Below are 16321 nucleotides of genomic sequence, written 5' to 3'. Positions count from 1 at the left end.
GACCTACTTGGAGGAATCCCATGGGTTAGGACTCTAGAAGGTAGAGAGGTCCAAGACAGCTGGCTAACATTCAAGCATCACTTCCTCCAAGCTCAAGGTCGATGCATCCCTATGAGTAAGAAACTGAGCAAAGGGGGCAGAAGGCCTGCATGGATGAGCAGGAGCTTCTGGCAAAACTCAAACAGAAGAAGGCAGCGTACAGAATATGGAAAAAGGGACAGGCCACTTGGGAGGATTATAGGAACATTGTCAGAAAATGCAGGGATGAGACAAGGAAGGTTAAGGTCCATTTGGAATTCTAGTGAGGGATGTCAAGGACAGCAAGAACAGCTTCTTCAAGTAATCAGTAGGAAAAGGATGACTAGGGAAAATGTGGGCATGCTGCTAAATAAGGTGGGTGCCCTAGTGAGGAACAACACAGAGAAGGCAGTTACTGAATGTCATCTTTGCTTCAGTTTTCACTGCCAAGGCTGGCCCTCTGGTTTCCCAGTCCCTGGAGACAAGAGAGGAAGTACAGAGAAAGACGACTTTCCCTCAGCCAAGGAGAATGACGTTAGAGATCATTTAGGCAAACGTGACACCCACAAATCCATGGGGGCCAATTAGATTTACCCCCAAGTGCTGAGGGAGTTGGCAGATGTTATTGTGAAGCCACTCTCCATCATCTTTGAAAGGTCATGGGGAATAGGAGTGGTGTCTGAGGACTGGAGGACAGCCAATGTCACTCCAGTCTTCAAAAAGGGCAGGAAGGAGGACCCAGCAAACTACAGGCTGGTCAGCCTCACCTCCATCCCCGGAAAGGTAATGGAACAGCTCATCCTGGAGGTCATCTAGAAGCATGTGGATGAGGCCAAGCGCTTTTCAGTAGCACCCAGCGACAGGAACAATGGGCACAAACTGCAACACAAGAAACTCCTTCTGAATATGAGGAAAAACTTTACCCTGAGGGTGCCAGAGCACTGGCACAGACTGCCCAGAGAGGCTGTGGAGTCTCCTTCTCTGGAGACACTCAAAACCTGCCTGAATGAGATCCTGTGCAACCTGCTCTAGAAGACCCTGCTTTAGCAGGGGGTTGGACTAGATGACCTCTAGAGGTCCCTTCCAACACTGACTGTTTGGTGATTCTGTGATTCTGTGACTGGGGAAATTACAATTTCTGTTTCATTTGTCAAATTACAAAAACTGTACAGCTTTGGGTTAAGTTTCTTGACTGGATGGCACTTTGACATTTGCCTTGCATTGGTTAGTTGATAAGAGACACTATGTATGTGTACATATCATATGAACTACTCTTTCGTTCAGTGCCATTACTCCAGTTCCTTTTAACTACAAAATTATTTCAATTTTATCTTTCAGCTTTTGTTCCTACATTTTCAGGTGCGTGTCATGCACTCTACCCGCATATTTAGGTATTTGGTACTTCCCTTTGAAGGTTCTTTTTTAAGTGCTGTATTGATAACAGTCTTTAGTATTTCTAAAATGTATTTTGACAAAAAGAATTCCCAAGTACACAATATATTTTAAGTCTTATAAAGAAAAAAACCCCTGTGAATTCTAAATCACTAATATTAAGCATGCAGAGTTATCCTCAATGATGTAGAATTATTGCTAGATGTATCCCTACAGTACTATCAAACTTTAAAATACTAAATAAGTGGGTGTGACTGAAAAAGAAAGTCATATTTATGAAGGTATGTTTTGTAGATAGGAAGAACTTTTAATTCTTTTTTGGTACTAAATAGTGCCTCATTAAGCTAAAACTCAGTGTATGTCCCTGACAACACTGGATTTTATAATAAACGTTTCTGTAAACTCAGAATAATCCATTCCTGTAAGTATTACAAGTTCCAAATATCTGCTTCAACAGGAGATACAATCTGAACAATTAGAGTAGTAAAATTTCCTAGATCAGGTATATTATGGTTACACTATTTAGTCTGTGATGCCTTGCAAGTTATCACACATTGTTTCCTTTTTTAAAACTACTTGCGTTACAGACGACAGTACAAATGTTCGTTTCACATTCATTTTAAATTATTTGATTTCCATCTCAAGAAATAATTCTGCTGGGTTGTGGGATTAAGTGCAAGGATCACAGTCAGGTTTGATACATATCCTATACATCTGCATTTAGGCTCAAGATTTACAAGGAATAAAAAAATGGAATGCTACACATAATTATAATATTTATAATTATGTAGATTATCTATTACATAAAGCTACACACAAATGTAGTGAAACACTCTATACACTATGTTCTTATTTACATTGCTTCTATAGAGAAGCATTTTATTGAGAAAAAATGATTCATTGAAAAAAATCCTCTGAGCTACGCTTATAAAGACTTCCTCTACCTTATGTCTAAATTATGTATGTAAAGTCAGTCAAGTAATGTGTACGTATGCATAAACTTATTACCAACTCTTCATTTAAATTATTAAAATCAATGATGTTAGTGAATATCTGCTAAATGGAGTTCTATGAACTTGAGATTACATAAAATTAAGCGCCATCTTTCCCATTAAATAGAAACATTCATTTTGGCAACACGACACAAAGGCAATTAAGATGGCCTTGGAGGTGCAGCTACGAAGCCTTCCTTAAGCCCTGACAGACTTTTTGGACTTATTTAGAAGGATGCGATGGAAACACAAGCACAGAAAGGAACTGCAGCAACTATCAAACACACACACCCCCCAAAAAAAAGCCATCTTACTGCATGGCAAATTCCCAGAACAACCCACTTTAAACAAGTAGACAACACCGATTTATCAGTGTGAATTAGGTTTTTAAAACCCTAGTATTTCATTATGTCAGTAACTGCTCAAAAAGCATCTGCTTGCATCCATACATTAAGGGACACCGTGTGCTCTTTTTATACATTTGGATTTACACAATTAAACACTGTGCAACAGCCCCAGCACCTCCGGGCCCAGCCTGGGGCCTGACTCCTGGGAGGCAGCTCTGCAGGAAAGGGCCCGAGGGCAGCATGGTGGGCTCCAGCCCGCAGCAAAGGAGGGCACCAGCCTCCCACGCTGTACTGGAAGTTGCATAGCCTGGAGTTACTGTTTTCCCCTTTTACTCAGCACTTGCTAAAATATATAGTATCATACAACAGTTTGGGTTGGAAGGGACCTTAAAGATCATCTGGTTCCCACCCCCCACCATGGGCAGGGACACCTGCCGCTAGACCAGGTTGCTCAAAGCCCCGTCCAGCCTGGCCTTGGACACTGCCAGGAATGGGGCATCCACAGCTTTGCTGGGCAACCTGTGCCAGTGCCTCACCACCCTCACAGTGAAGAATTTCTCCCTTACATCTAATCTAAATCTGCCCTCTTTCAGTTTAAAATAGTTACCCCTCATCCTATCACTATACTCCCTGATAGAGCCCTTCCCTATCTTTCCCATAGGCCCTCTTTAAGTACTGGAAGGCCACTGGAGAATCCCTGGAGCTTTCTTTTCTCTAAGCTAAACAACCCCAACTCTCAGCTCAACTCTCTTCATGTAAGAACGACCAAACCAATGCACAACAATATTCACAAACTTAGAAATATAACTGTACATTGAAATTTGATTCCATAAAATCATGCATTCTCCAAACTTCCAAAATTCCAAAAGATGCATTTCTTCTCAGAAAACGTCCCGTATCAAATTTAATCACAAAAGATGCTTCTGCATTTGCTACAAAGAAACCAACCTCAAGCCTAAAAACAAGCTGTAATTTAGCTCCAAATATGAATGAATTCCTCACTTGAAATTAAAACACAAGACACACAGAAGAACAATACATTTGCAGAGCTATATTTCTTATCTAAGGAGGATATTTTTGCTCGGTACATGGTATGACAAACATGGATTGCTTCCAAAAGAAGTGAAGAAAGAGGAATTTGGAAACAGTTTTGAAATGTGAACACATGTGAACGAACTGATACTGCTTGGTAAAGTGTTTGCTAATTTAGCCTGACTATCATCATCCATCTTTTATTAGTATGACATTTTCAAAATCTGCTGTTCTCCTCCAACAGTGAAAGAATATACAAGACCCTCCAAAGAAACATTTGCATTGTAAACTTGAACCAAAGAAAATAAAATTCATTAAGCAATTTTCATAATGGGCCTGCCAGTGTTATTGTTCTAATGGGATAAGCATTAAGTCAGTAGTTGCCATATTATTGTCAATATATATCTTCAATTTGACTGTTACTTTTGTAGTGTGAATTATTCAATGATCCTAGGGCAAGAAAGTGCATGCAAATAATCTGTGCTAATAAAACATCAGCTACACCACCAGGAGCCACATCTTGAAGGGTATTGCAGAAAAGCTGGGGATTGTATGAGGCAGACTCAACAACACAAGTCCAGAACGATAGCTGAGGTTTATTACTTGTGTTTGGCCTATTACTGGTGCTTGGTTCATACCTTGTCCTTGATACCTGGCTGTAATTCAGATGCCACACTACTGGTTGCTTTAAAGTGCATCACAAACCCAGTACAACTGGAAAACAATCTAAAAGACATGCAGGGAAATTTTTAACTGGCTCAAGAACTCTGCTGGAACCTTTTTCAAATGAACATATGCCTCTTGGAGTATTTTCTATATTTTTCCCTATATAATGAAATAGTAACATTGTATCAACGTAGGCATTACGAAGAAAAACATTTTTATTTACTCGCATTTACAGTCAACTTTGCCTTAAGGATTTGGTGATTTTATGGCTCCCTCAGTATTTATATCTCCGAATGACTTCAAATGAGCTCATCCTAGAAACTGTCAAGCCTTAAAAATTAAAACAAGGATGAGCTGCATGGATTTTCTTTTGTTCGCTTTTATCCCCAAGTTCATGCACAATGGGAATAATAAATATTGTTTCACAAAACATGGGAAAAAAAGCAGAATCAACAAGCAAGCATAGGAAACTGATACGAAACTTATATTGTATTCCTGAACATTCTTGTCTTTAAGGAGTTTTATACAGTGAGAAAGAGACTGTAGATTTAATGTCCAAACTCACTGAATGATAATAAATTCATTAAATAGATTTTTCTGGCCTCACAGGCAACTAGCACTGCAACCACTTCCATGCCAGCACATTTTTATTGTTAAAAAGATTCACTTAAAACAGACCAGCACGAATGAATTCATCATGATCACTGCTATTATAATGAATCATTAATATCCTAGTGAAAAATTTATTATTATGAATAAAACATTCCAAATGATGAGACAGAAAATGAAGCATTACTCTGCAATGTATCAGAGAGAATCAAAGTGATGTTATGGAAGTTGGCAAGATAAAAAACATTTTTTGTTCTAAATCTTTCTAGATGTCTTTCCAGATGCTTCACCTTTATTTTATTTTCTCAAATGTTTATATTTTAGCTGAAGAAAAAACAAATATGTTCAGCAACATTCTTCCCTTTATATAAATAAAATGTCCAAGTATACCCATTACTTTGGCCACAAAACCAGTTCTGCCCCCAGAAGGCACATTCTTATCTTCAAAACATTTATTTGAGCATATGTGATTGTGAAAAAAAGCCCCTCCTTTGCAACAAATAGCAAAGTTAATTTTTTAAACTACTTATCTACCGCGTATATAGCACAGTTATAGTAGGCTTAGATAACTAATTAGAAGAGATAATTTTGATATTTGCACTATTACTCTGCTCAGATAGGGAATTAAAAGGACTTAAAGTAATAATCATCTCAACGTGTCACAGAATAAAAACTTATAATGAATAGAATAATTGCTCTTTTCCCCCTGCAGTTAAAATCAGAGTAACCAAATGTGTCTTTGAATTGCAGTACACAAAAATTGCACTGCAGCTTACTACAACTCGGCTTGGACGAGCAAAATAACAACCCTGTTACTGAGATGGACTTCTGCAGCTAACTAGTCTTAAAGTGAGCCCAAAGAAGAAAGCATAGCATTAGAGCCCAAAGGGCCATGACAAAGGAACAATTAAACTTTGAAGGGGGATTAAATATTCCTTATATTCTTGACAGACTTGATTTGTCCATTCTCCTAGACAGATCTGTATATAGCGCATCAAAGCAAGCAATATTATAACTATATGCTTGCTTCACACATGACACTTAAAACACTCAGCAGTACCTTAGAATTCGATGTGGATTCCAAAAAGCAAAGCCTGTTGCCAAATCCTTCTGCAGCAAGACACAATTTCTGTTGCTCCTTGTAAACAGTTGCAGTGCACTGCAGAACCACTTCGTCATCCTACCAAAAAAACAAAAACAGAAGAGCTGTTATGCTTCTGAACCAACAAGATCTGGGGAAGCATTTACAAAACCATTGCTAAATGCAGGAACAGTTATCCCTGAACACAAGCTGAATCAAATCTCAGCATAACTTTTATTCTCAGAGTTGTGAATGTGAGCAAATCAATCAAAACAATTATAACTGCACACGTGCTTTTCCTGTTTGCCTATTCTTGAAACACAAGTCAGTATGTATGAAATAAAAATGTTAAGGCACTAAATCCTTGTAGTAATGTAGTTGAAGGAGATCTTGTCAACAAACCTGAAAGAACAGAAGCAAGCCCTTATTTAATTCCCACTTCTCCAAAGTAACATAACCATGAGCTGGAAAACCCCTTTGCAGAAATATGGTTCAAGTTAAAAAGAAAAAACTTTGTTGTGTCTATTTTCTAGCAAGGGTTTTCTGTTTAAGAATAGCAAAAGTAGTATCACCCTGTGCATTCAGGCCATTCAATTATGAAGCAAAACTAGTTTCCAATAATAAATATCACACGAATGATTATAAAGTGGTCATATTTAACGCTGTAAATAAAATGTCATACAACAATAAAACTACAGGCTGCAGCATGCAACTGGAAGCAGAACAGCGTGAGACTATGTTAAGTATGCACACGTTAAGGCAGGCACGTTTACAAAAAAAAGTTGTTCGTACAGGCAGCTTTTTACATAGGGACATTCAGAAAAGTCCATCAAATTAAATGAATGCCTGAATTTAAATTGAACTGAGTAATTTGAAGCCACTTGTAAACACCTATCCTAAATTAAGCTGGCCTTTTATTTGGTTTAATTTACTTCACTCTTGTAATTAAACTAAATTAAATTAAGGTGTATTTAATTCTGAAAAGAACAGGAGATTAAACAGAGTTTAATCAGATGCTTTAAAAATTAACTTATGTCCTTTTTTTTTTTTTTTAATGGTCCCCACGTAGCAAACCCTAGCCCTAAAAGTGTAGGCAAACCCATTTTCCTTGTATAGCAGCAACAGTGCCCAAGCTGCGTATCACTCATGAGCCACAGCCAACTGTAGAGGCAAAAAGTAGTAACTGCTTCCAGTCAGACATTAAATCCAGAAAATGTAATATGCATACATGTTATATGTGCAGCTGACAAGGGACAATTGTAATTAACAAAGAACAATCCCTACAGGCCAAAATCAAGGATCTAGAAGACCACATATACAGACCTAAGACCTTTGCTGTGCACTCTTTGTAGAAGTAGCATCTATTAAAATCCACAGGAATTGGAAATCGGGGGTGGGTGGGGGTGCGGTGTTTGTTTGGTTTTGTTTTTCAAAGCTCTAAATTAGTATTTCCTAACCTTAATTACACTTAATTAAAATAAAACATTTTTTTTTTCAGGTTAAAGGTTAGATTGCAGCTGTGTAAAGACATTCTCCTTCCTCCTTCTCTTCCTAAATAACCACACCAGCAGAATGGAAACTCCGGTAACCCTGTCACCATCACACATTGTGCTAGAGCTGTCTCCAAAAAGTCACCAGAGAAGATGCTCATACTGTACCACTACAGCCAGAGACAGGACACATAGTAAGGCTACTCTCTTCTGAAAGGAACCACCAATTTCATTTTCTACTGCCCCGTTTTTCAGAGAAAGTCTGAAAAGCGTTCTACATAGCCCACCTACAAAAATGATTCTATGCTGACAGCAGCAAAAATACAAGCTGGTTTGGGGCAAGTCCCTGACATACTTAATTTTAGTTAATGATCTAATGCATCATATCCTTCACTGCAAACCAATTATGCACAATCACCAAGCACACATGTATAATGTAAATGCTGACTGTTGGAGAATTAAAAACAGGAATATAGCAACTGCTAAATTTCCTGACACAAAAGCTTTTTCAATTCATTTTGCAAACACGGTCTCTTTTTTTGCTGTACAGCGTACATGGCTTATTTTGTTAAATATATAGCTCATACATAAAGACAGATTTCTTAAAAAATGCTTACTAATTAACGAACATAAGTCACCCTCCCATGCCTTTTCAAAAGTCAGTTCCTGGGTTGGCAGGACATGCTCATTAAAACAACAAAGCAAATCGCAACTCTGTTTTGCTGCATTTCCTTTGGTTTGTGTGCAGACTGTTACAAGAAATGTCCTCTTCATTCAGACCACAGAGTCATAGTCTTGTGGAACTTCTAGTTAAGGTGGGGTTGATGAAGTTGCCAAGGAAGGTTAAGAAGATGCAATGCCATTGTAAGATCAAGTGCCAGGTGATTACAGATGATGATGTTACACACACCCAAGTCTAAGTTATTTTGCATTTCTGTGCACATCATTAGAGACTAATCCAATATAAACTATACCCCGGGTTCAGTCTTCCAACATTTTCTGACTACGTGTTCAGAAGATTCCTATCGATATGTATTCGATTGTGTTGCAGAATTAGATCAAGATACACAATTCCACTCCATGTCTTTAGAGCAGACTGGTAAGTGGGTAAGCATCTCAGCACGTCTTTGTAAACCTGTTTTCAGATCAGTAAATGCTACCCAGTTCCAGAACCAGGAGGGCTAAAACCACATAATTTCCTTATTTGAAGTCACATCTCCAGGAGACCTTCACTGAAGGTCACTTTACTCTTGTATGAGGAAAGCTACAGTGTGCATCATATTAAATGTCTATTAAAGAAAAATACTTCTCAGATATTCTTAAACCTTGAATTATGATATGTCTCAAACTGGTTCATTTCCTCCTATTACCTTCTGAGCATTTTCACATCCATATGTTATGCAGATGAGGCTTTCGATCATCGTATTTTTTTCTGTCAGTCACTGTCAGATTAGAACTGATGAAAGTAATTTACATTTCAAAGGACTAGAACTGTAGCCTTCAAAAGGTAAGCAAATACATCATTACGTATCCAGATACACTCCCATGCAACTCTCCTAACTCTCCTCACGTGAGACTGAAGACTCAGGGGTAGAGGCAACACAAGGGTGCTGATAAGAAAATTAGTGACTTTTAAACATCTCTGCCAAATGATGAGTTACTTAATATTACCGTAAACTAAATAGAGACCAAAATTAAAGAGATTCCAAGAAGCCAACTTCAAGCACAGATGTTTAATGTTAAAATGTAATCACTTATAGCAGCTTTTGATTCACTTGGAATCTAAACTCTTGGACAAAGTGCGTTTTAAAACATGTAGGAATAATATTGGCAAGGCACAAACAAGTAAGTTGTATAGCCAAACGAAGAAAACCCTCATCCTCTACAAAACAGTTACGAGTCTTTTAACTGATCAAGGTAATGCATGTATTAATAGACAGTAGTGTGCCTGTCATGTTCAATGAAACAAGTTCAGCATATACTTGATCGCGTTAAAACCCCGTATCTATATTCTGCTGTAACCAACGAAAGTATTTGATTTAAACTTCATATTCAAACCAACCACAATACACGTAGATTATACAGAATGTAGTGTAGTCTTGAAAAAACTCCAGCAGAGTTTGGAAGAGAGGGCAATAGCACAGACTTAAAATCCCTGCAGAAAATAGCACTGCCAGATATTTATTATTTTTGTTTTGCTGAATAATCATCACTGATACCCATCTGCCAGTTTCCTCCATGGAAACTGTAATATTTTAATATTTCCACCCCAACTCACTATCACCATTGCAGACTTCACTAGTAAGCCCAAAGACGCTGTTTTGTCTTCTACTTTTCCAGTTGTTGGATATAGAAAAAGGTATCAAGAGAGCAAGGGAAGTTGGGTGTCTATAACCACACAAATTCTGCGCACATGGTTGTGCTGCAGCTTATTATTAAATGCACAAGGCAATGGAAGTCCCCATAACAATGGAGCACAGTCTCAGAGATATCTGCATTTCCTGCGAGTAAGAGTGAATCCAACTTGAAAAGCTGTCCATTTAGTTTAGGGGCTTTAACGGATGACTCTTCCATCCATTCCCATTCATCCTTCAGGTGACGTTCTGATCTGGTTCACAACACTTGGGAATTTGGAAGTGTGGTTATCTCCATCCTACAAACGGGCAGGTAAGGAGCAAAGAGGATACTGCCTAGCTACAGTAACAAGAGTATGCCTATGGGATAGCAGAAATGGCACTCAGATTGTTACACGGACCACCTGAGCCAGAAAGCTATTCCCCCTCCCAAGTGTGCAAATGAACTCGCTGAAGGCAATGTGCAGCTAAGGCTAATGTAACCAGCCTTATACAGTGCTTTAAGATTATGACCAAATACCATCTTGCAGTAATCCATTAATCCTGATAAATTCTTGTGTGTCAGCCAGTACACCAGTTCATAATTTTAAAGATACTGTATCTTCCAGCCAAAAGATATTCTGCTTTATATTATGTCAGATACCTGCACTGACTCAAACAGCATAAGCTTTTGATAAGCACACCACTGCATTTATCATTCTGATTCTTCAAGAAGCATTCTGAAAAAACAGATAGATGTTATCTATGCCATAAAGCCCTATTTATTTTTTAAACATCCAATTTTGAAAAGCAAGGACAGTTATTGAACGAAGAGCAACACACAGCAGATTCTTAATAATATCTATTCCTTATGGGCTACTTAATTATTTTCATGAAATCTTTATACTCACAGAAACTGAACAAATAACTAAATGATTTAGCAGAAGACCCAGGAACTAAAAAAACAAAAAAACCCAACCACCAACCTTTAGAGGCACCACAGCATCTTCTACAGTAAGAATTACTCCTAAAACCAAAATACTGCCAGCAATAGCCATAAACTGGCAAACTACATGCTCAGACCTGCATTCCAGAAGACCAGATTAATGACAGAAGAGCATGGGTTTGCTGTCAAGGTACAATATTAAAACTGAGTTTTCAAAGCCCCTTAATAGCACTTACTTTCATCTACAGAGATTATTTGACTTTTCTGTGAAATCCACTCAAATCTCCTAAGATTACATGAAATATATACTACCCAGGCAAGAAAAAGGTTATTTTCTCATGTAAAGATGTGGGCATGTTATGATCCAACATGAATGTTCTGACTATGTATGTTTTCCCAAGATCACCAATTTCAAGTTATAACTGAAAACAACATATATATGTGTGTGAGTATATATACACACACGTATATATTTCTTTGTAACAGTGTTACTCCATCTTATTAAACCCTGAAAACTGATACCTCCTGTGTGAAATCAGTTTTGACTAATCCTTAACCTTCTCAATATGTTAATTCTATTAAAGGACTAAAACTGGCTGGCTGAATTGCCACAGGTAGGCATCCTCCACAGCACTATAGCTGTTAGCACCTCTTCAATACAGACATAGCTGTGATTTTGAGGGTAGAATATTTGCCTTGTGGCATTTGTCTGGAAATCTGCTAGTGGGTGGTTTCTTTGGATTTTTTTTAATATTCTTCGTGGGCTGGTTTTGTTATTCTGCACACTGTAGTACCTCAAACTTTTAATAACAACACATTTTTTAAAACTTCTGAATTCATATCTGGTACTGGTTTAGTAGGGAGTCAAAAGATGGAACAAAACCGAATAGTTTCTTTATTTGCATTCTTCAGAATGCAAAATGTAATTTCCTACCCTATGTCTTTCCCCATTTCACACACTATGCCATTACTCCCTCCAAGTCTTCTATTTTAACCATGCAAGAAAAACACAATATTGGAGATTATAGTATTGCTATGAAACTGTGCAAGAAAAGTTGATAAAGTAGCAATATACTACAAGTAATCCATTTATTTAGAAACACTATGTGCTCCAGCCCAAGATTCTTCAACTCATTACATCATGACCTTGACACCTGCATTTTGCTTCCATTTCAGGACAAAAATAGGCAACATTTTTCAGGTATTTTCCTTGATTTTAGAATTGATATTTTACTCCTTTGCAGAGAATGAAGCAAATAAAACATGAACGTTACTAAATCAAATAATTTGCTGTGCTTTTCATAATCTGACCCATTATACATAATTAAAGTTGTAATGCTGACTCTGTGTTTCTACCATTCCATGACAGTATATCAGTCCTGAAACTGCATATGGAACAGAGAATGTCACATTTGCAAAATTAAGCATTCAAAGGTTAAAACTGGTAAGTTATACTTGTACATTCTAACTCAATTCTACTGCTGTTTTATAGGGCAAACACTGCAGTTAGTGGAATGTTTCCATGGACTTCCATATGCTATAAATCAGCATCTCAGAACAGACTTTAATAGTTCAATCTTTAATAGCTTCCTCAAACTCCACATATGCACAGTTCTGCTTCACCGCATCCCATTTACTGTTCAGCTGTGCAATTGAACTGTGCAATGAGTACAGGTGCCACATACACTTTAAAAGCAGATCTACAGATAGAAATTTAGCCTGTACAAACTGCTTTTGGCCTAAGGAAACTGTAGAATACTTCACGACTTACAAACTTCACTTCAGCTTCTCTTTGCCTTGTTTGGATAAGCACTAGATTAAGGAGTAGAATAAAAGTTTGTAAGCCCTATCAGCCATCAAGTACAAGACTTGCACAATTACTAGCAACCATATGGTAACAGGATATTACCGAAACCAATCCCCTAATATGACCCTAGTGAACCTGTGCCCCACCCCCCACCCCCCAAAAAAAGGATATCAAATATAACTTTTTTTATGCTAACATGTGAATAACACACACCAAGTGGCACATAAGACAACTTCCAGTGTTGACGGAAGCTCTGCTACCAGTTGCCCCGGAGCCTCTTTCTTTCTGTGCTTTGCAAGAAGGTAAAAACAACAATGCAGAAGTCAAGCAAGATATTAAGATGGTGGTTTTCCGCCTCCAAATCCTATGGACAAACAGAAGCTTTGATGCATAGGATCAATTAAACATCATGTACATAATATGCAAGAGCTATGATCAACAACAATTAAATAACTTTTCAACAATCCTATGGGATATATCAATTGAACCAATGCTTAGAGCATAGCATGACTTATTTAAACCACGAATTCTATTTTTGACTGATCAACTAACGTCTTCAGACAAGTACCAAATTCTGTTTTGAAATACCACCTTATTAGGGAGATGACTCTAGAGCTTCTGACATCTGAACACAAAGGAAGCCTGTGACAGAGGTAAGAAGAGGACCCAAACTTCCAATTCCTGTACCTGAGCTTGAACCACAACTCAACTGTACTCTTGGTAGTAGATGACTGTCATAAGAGTTAGCCATAAAATTGTAATAGTCGTGTCCTTGGCTGGTGGAAATTAATGCTCAAACTCTCTTAAGGGGGAACAACCTATAAGGAACTGAAAACAACCTTAGCACACTGCACATCCCTTAGGTAGGGATGCAGTGTAAAAAGCAATGAAGAGACAACAGTGCTATAGAGTAGGATCTGCTGGTTACAGGGAATCAAATGCTGATCAACAGCAAGTCAACACCAGGCAGCTGTATAGAAGCCAAAAAGCTGGGCTAACCAGGAAAGAAGTGCATGTGACTAGAAGAGTAGTGATCCTTTGACTTCACAGTCAACACTGGTAAGGCTTCAGCTCAACTGAAATGGCCATTTTGACCCTTTGTTTCAAACAGAGAAAGGACAGAGAACAAGACTATTGATAAGTGGAGTGGGGGGCGGACAAAGCCAAAAGAAACAAACAAGAAAGATGCAGCAAAACTGTTGGGATGCAATTTGCTTAGACTGTGGGGAAACGCAGCAACAATGTCACATATATATTGTTGTCAGTAAAACATGGAATAGAGGACAACTAATACTGTTCCTCACTGCATTAAGAAAATTAGTATTAAACAGGGACTAAGTTTTCTGAGTATAGCAAAGCATTTTCACAGAACAGTTTAGAAGTTTCATCATTATAAAACTATAAAAGGTGCTCAAGAAAACCTCTGTCAGAAGGATTTATGTATAGCTGAACTTGCCTTACAATGAGAAGGAAGATAAAGAAGAAGTTACTTTTCTGGTAACACAGTTCCAGATAGTCTGGACACATTTTACTGTACATGTTTTAGTTTTATCCTGCAGGAGGAGTAATTTCACTGGAATTTAACATTATTCCAATGGAATTATCCTTTGAGAGAGGAAACCCCATGGAGAACAGATGGAATTCTAGAGGACCAGACTAGCTGGGAGCTCCCAGTACAGTAGTATGAAACAGGCTGCTAGTACAATAACCATGTTATTTCCTCCTCCTTCCCCAAAAAGCTCTGACTTAGTCATCAGAATAATTTTGCAAAATTACAGCAAAGTCATGGTGATCTGCAGCACTAAAGTTATGTGTTAATTAAAAAAAAAAAATAAAAATAAGCACCCAAAACCACCCATCTCGTCACGTATATTCATATTCAGCACCTGTCAGAAAAAGTCTTCACTAGACAATGATACAAAGAGCCTACCAGAAAGCAATCACTACGTACAAAGCAAAAAACTTGATATGCAGCACTCAAATGGAGTGATGGTGTATGGCAGCACGGAGCTTATCTAGGACTCATGCATCAGCACTGAGCAGTGTGTCTCAGGCACTGCACATCCCAACCTATGGGCTCCACCAGGGCAAAACGAAGCATGTGATCAGAAGACAACAAACAGTTCTGAGTGAGTGGCTCCAGCACACCCAGGTAAGAAGAGACCCTTCTGTGCTCTGCAAAGTGCTTCGTGGAGAAACAAACACACGACTGAGTTTGATCTTCTGGGTACTGCAGTGATATCGTAGGTGTCTCTACCCTTCAACTGCACTGGCTAACCACCTCCTCAAATAAACTACTTATTAGTGATAACAACATGCACACAACACTGAAAACAGATGTACTTTCTATGTGCAATCTCAAAGCTTCCTCTTCTGGCTCTTTATTCCACCCAGTCAGCATGAAACTGTCTCAAATTTGGTTTCAGCGCGCAATGGCCTCGTGTACGCATGTGCTAGTATGCTGTTGATTGAGCTCTACTAAAAATATGTCTGCAAATGAACATATTTCCAATTGAGATGACTCATTTTATTATTTCTCACCGATTAGCTTCTGTGGTCCTACAATCCTAAAAAAAAAAAAAAAAAAAGCCAAGTTCAGCTGTCAGTGCCTAATAACAAATTAATCTGTCGGTACCATAGTAATGGCTAACTCTGCATCTGACACAGCTGATGGAGGAGTGGTGGAAAACATCTGCAATACGGTATGAATATCAAATCAAACACAAAACAGCTGGTGGCTGATTTCGGCTTTTTTAACAGCCTGGATATGTCAAATTTATCTCTGATGTAATTCCACTATTTTAGGAATTTGATAAGAATTCTGTTGCATTACATCCTCACTCACTAGTTCCAGGCTATGTCTCTTCTGCAATCAAAGGTGTGATTACAGCATGGGACGTACCTATGCTATATTTGTTCTTGCTGGTGTGAATAACAGTACCAGTAAAGACAGAGGTGACAGCATGCTAGAAAAGGTGTCCACAAGATTCTGCAGGCAAATACAAGATTATACCTATAATCCGTGTCAGGCAGTTAACAAGCTGCCTCTAAACAAATGCCAGGTATTTTATAACCCCCACGGTGCTCAGTCCAAGCTAACAAACCAGACTCTCACCAGTATCTTAAAATGCTGTATCTGAAAATAAACACTGAAGGGTTTTACTTTTACAACTCTTTTCTGAGAAGGACTTCTTTAATCTCAGCTGGAGAACAGAGGCACATGATGAAACAAATAATTTGTTCAAGGTCACATAATACTTAGACTTCAACTGAACACGTTCCTTTTGGTGTACTCCTCCTACCCTACTAACAGGTTCCACAGCAAGAAGGCTCTAAAAAGACACATCTCTCGTGAACAGGGCTCTCTCACCCCAACTCCAACATCACCCCTTTCATGCAAGAATACATGAGAAAAGTTCACCACCCCTCAGTCTTGTATCTTGTGAGCACAGTAACGAGGCTAAGTCAGTAATACGACCCTCTGCTTGAATTTCTACATTCAATTCTAGACCACTTTCTCTTCCCTTAATTTCTTCAGCAGTATTTCTTGAAACATTCCACCCCAGCACTCTGCCAGACTGCTATTTTGCAGCTGCCTGATCGATCGT

The 16321-nt window shown here is 38.3% G+C and overlaps 1 protein-coding gene across 4 annotated transcripts in view; it reads right to left on the bottom strand.

Annotated features, from left to right (window-relative positions):
• The window catches only part of RYR2 (ryanodine receptor 2), a 434547-nt gene that overhangs the window by 313992 nt on the left and 104234 nt on the right, over positions 1–16321 (bottom strand). For all 4 annotated transcript variants that reach the window (XM_055714670.1, XM_055714672.1, XM_055714671.1 and 1 more), the window contains exon 2: positions 6117–6236. In XM_055714670.1, coding sequence (XP_055570645.1) covers positions 6117–6236 — 120 coding nt within the window. The remainder of the gene's footprint in view (positions 1–6116; positions 6237–16321) is intronic.

Source organism: Falco cherrug, chromosome 6, assembly GCF_023634085.1.
Source record: "Falco cherrug isolate bFalChe1 chromosome 6, bFalChe1.pri, whole genome shotgun sequence".
Taxonomy (NCBI): Eukaryota; Metazoa; Chordata; class Aves; order Falconiformes; family Falconidae; genus Falco; species Falco cherrug.
Note: the sequence above shows the minus strand (reverse complement) of the source record. Positions and strands in the feature narration are given on the sequence as shown.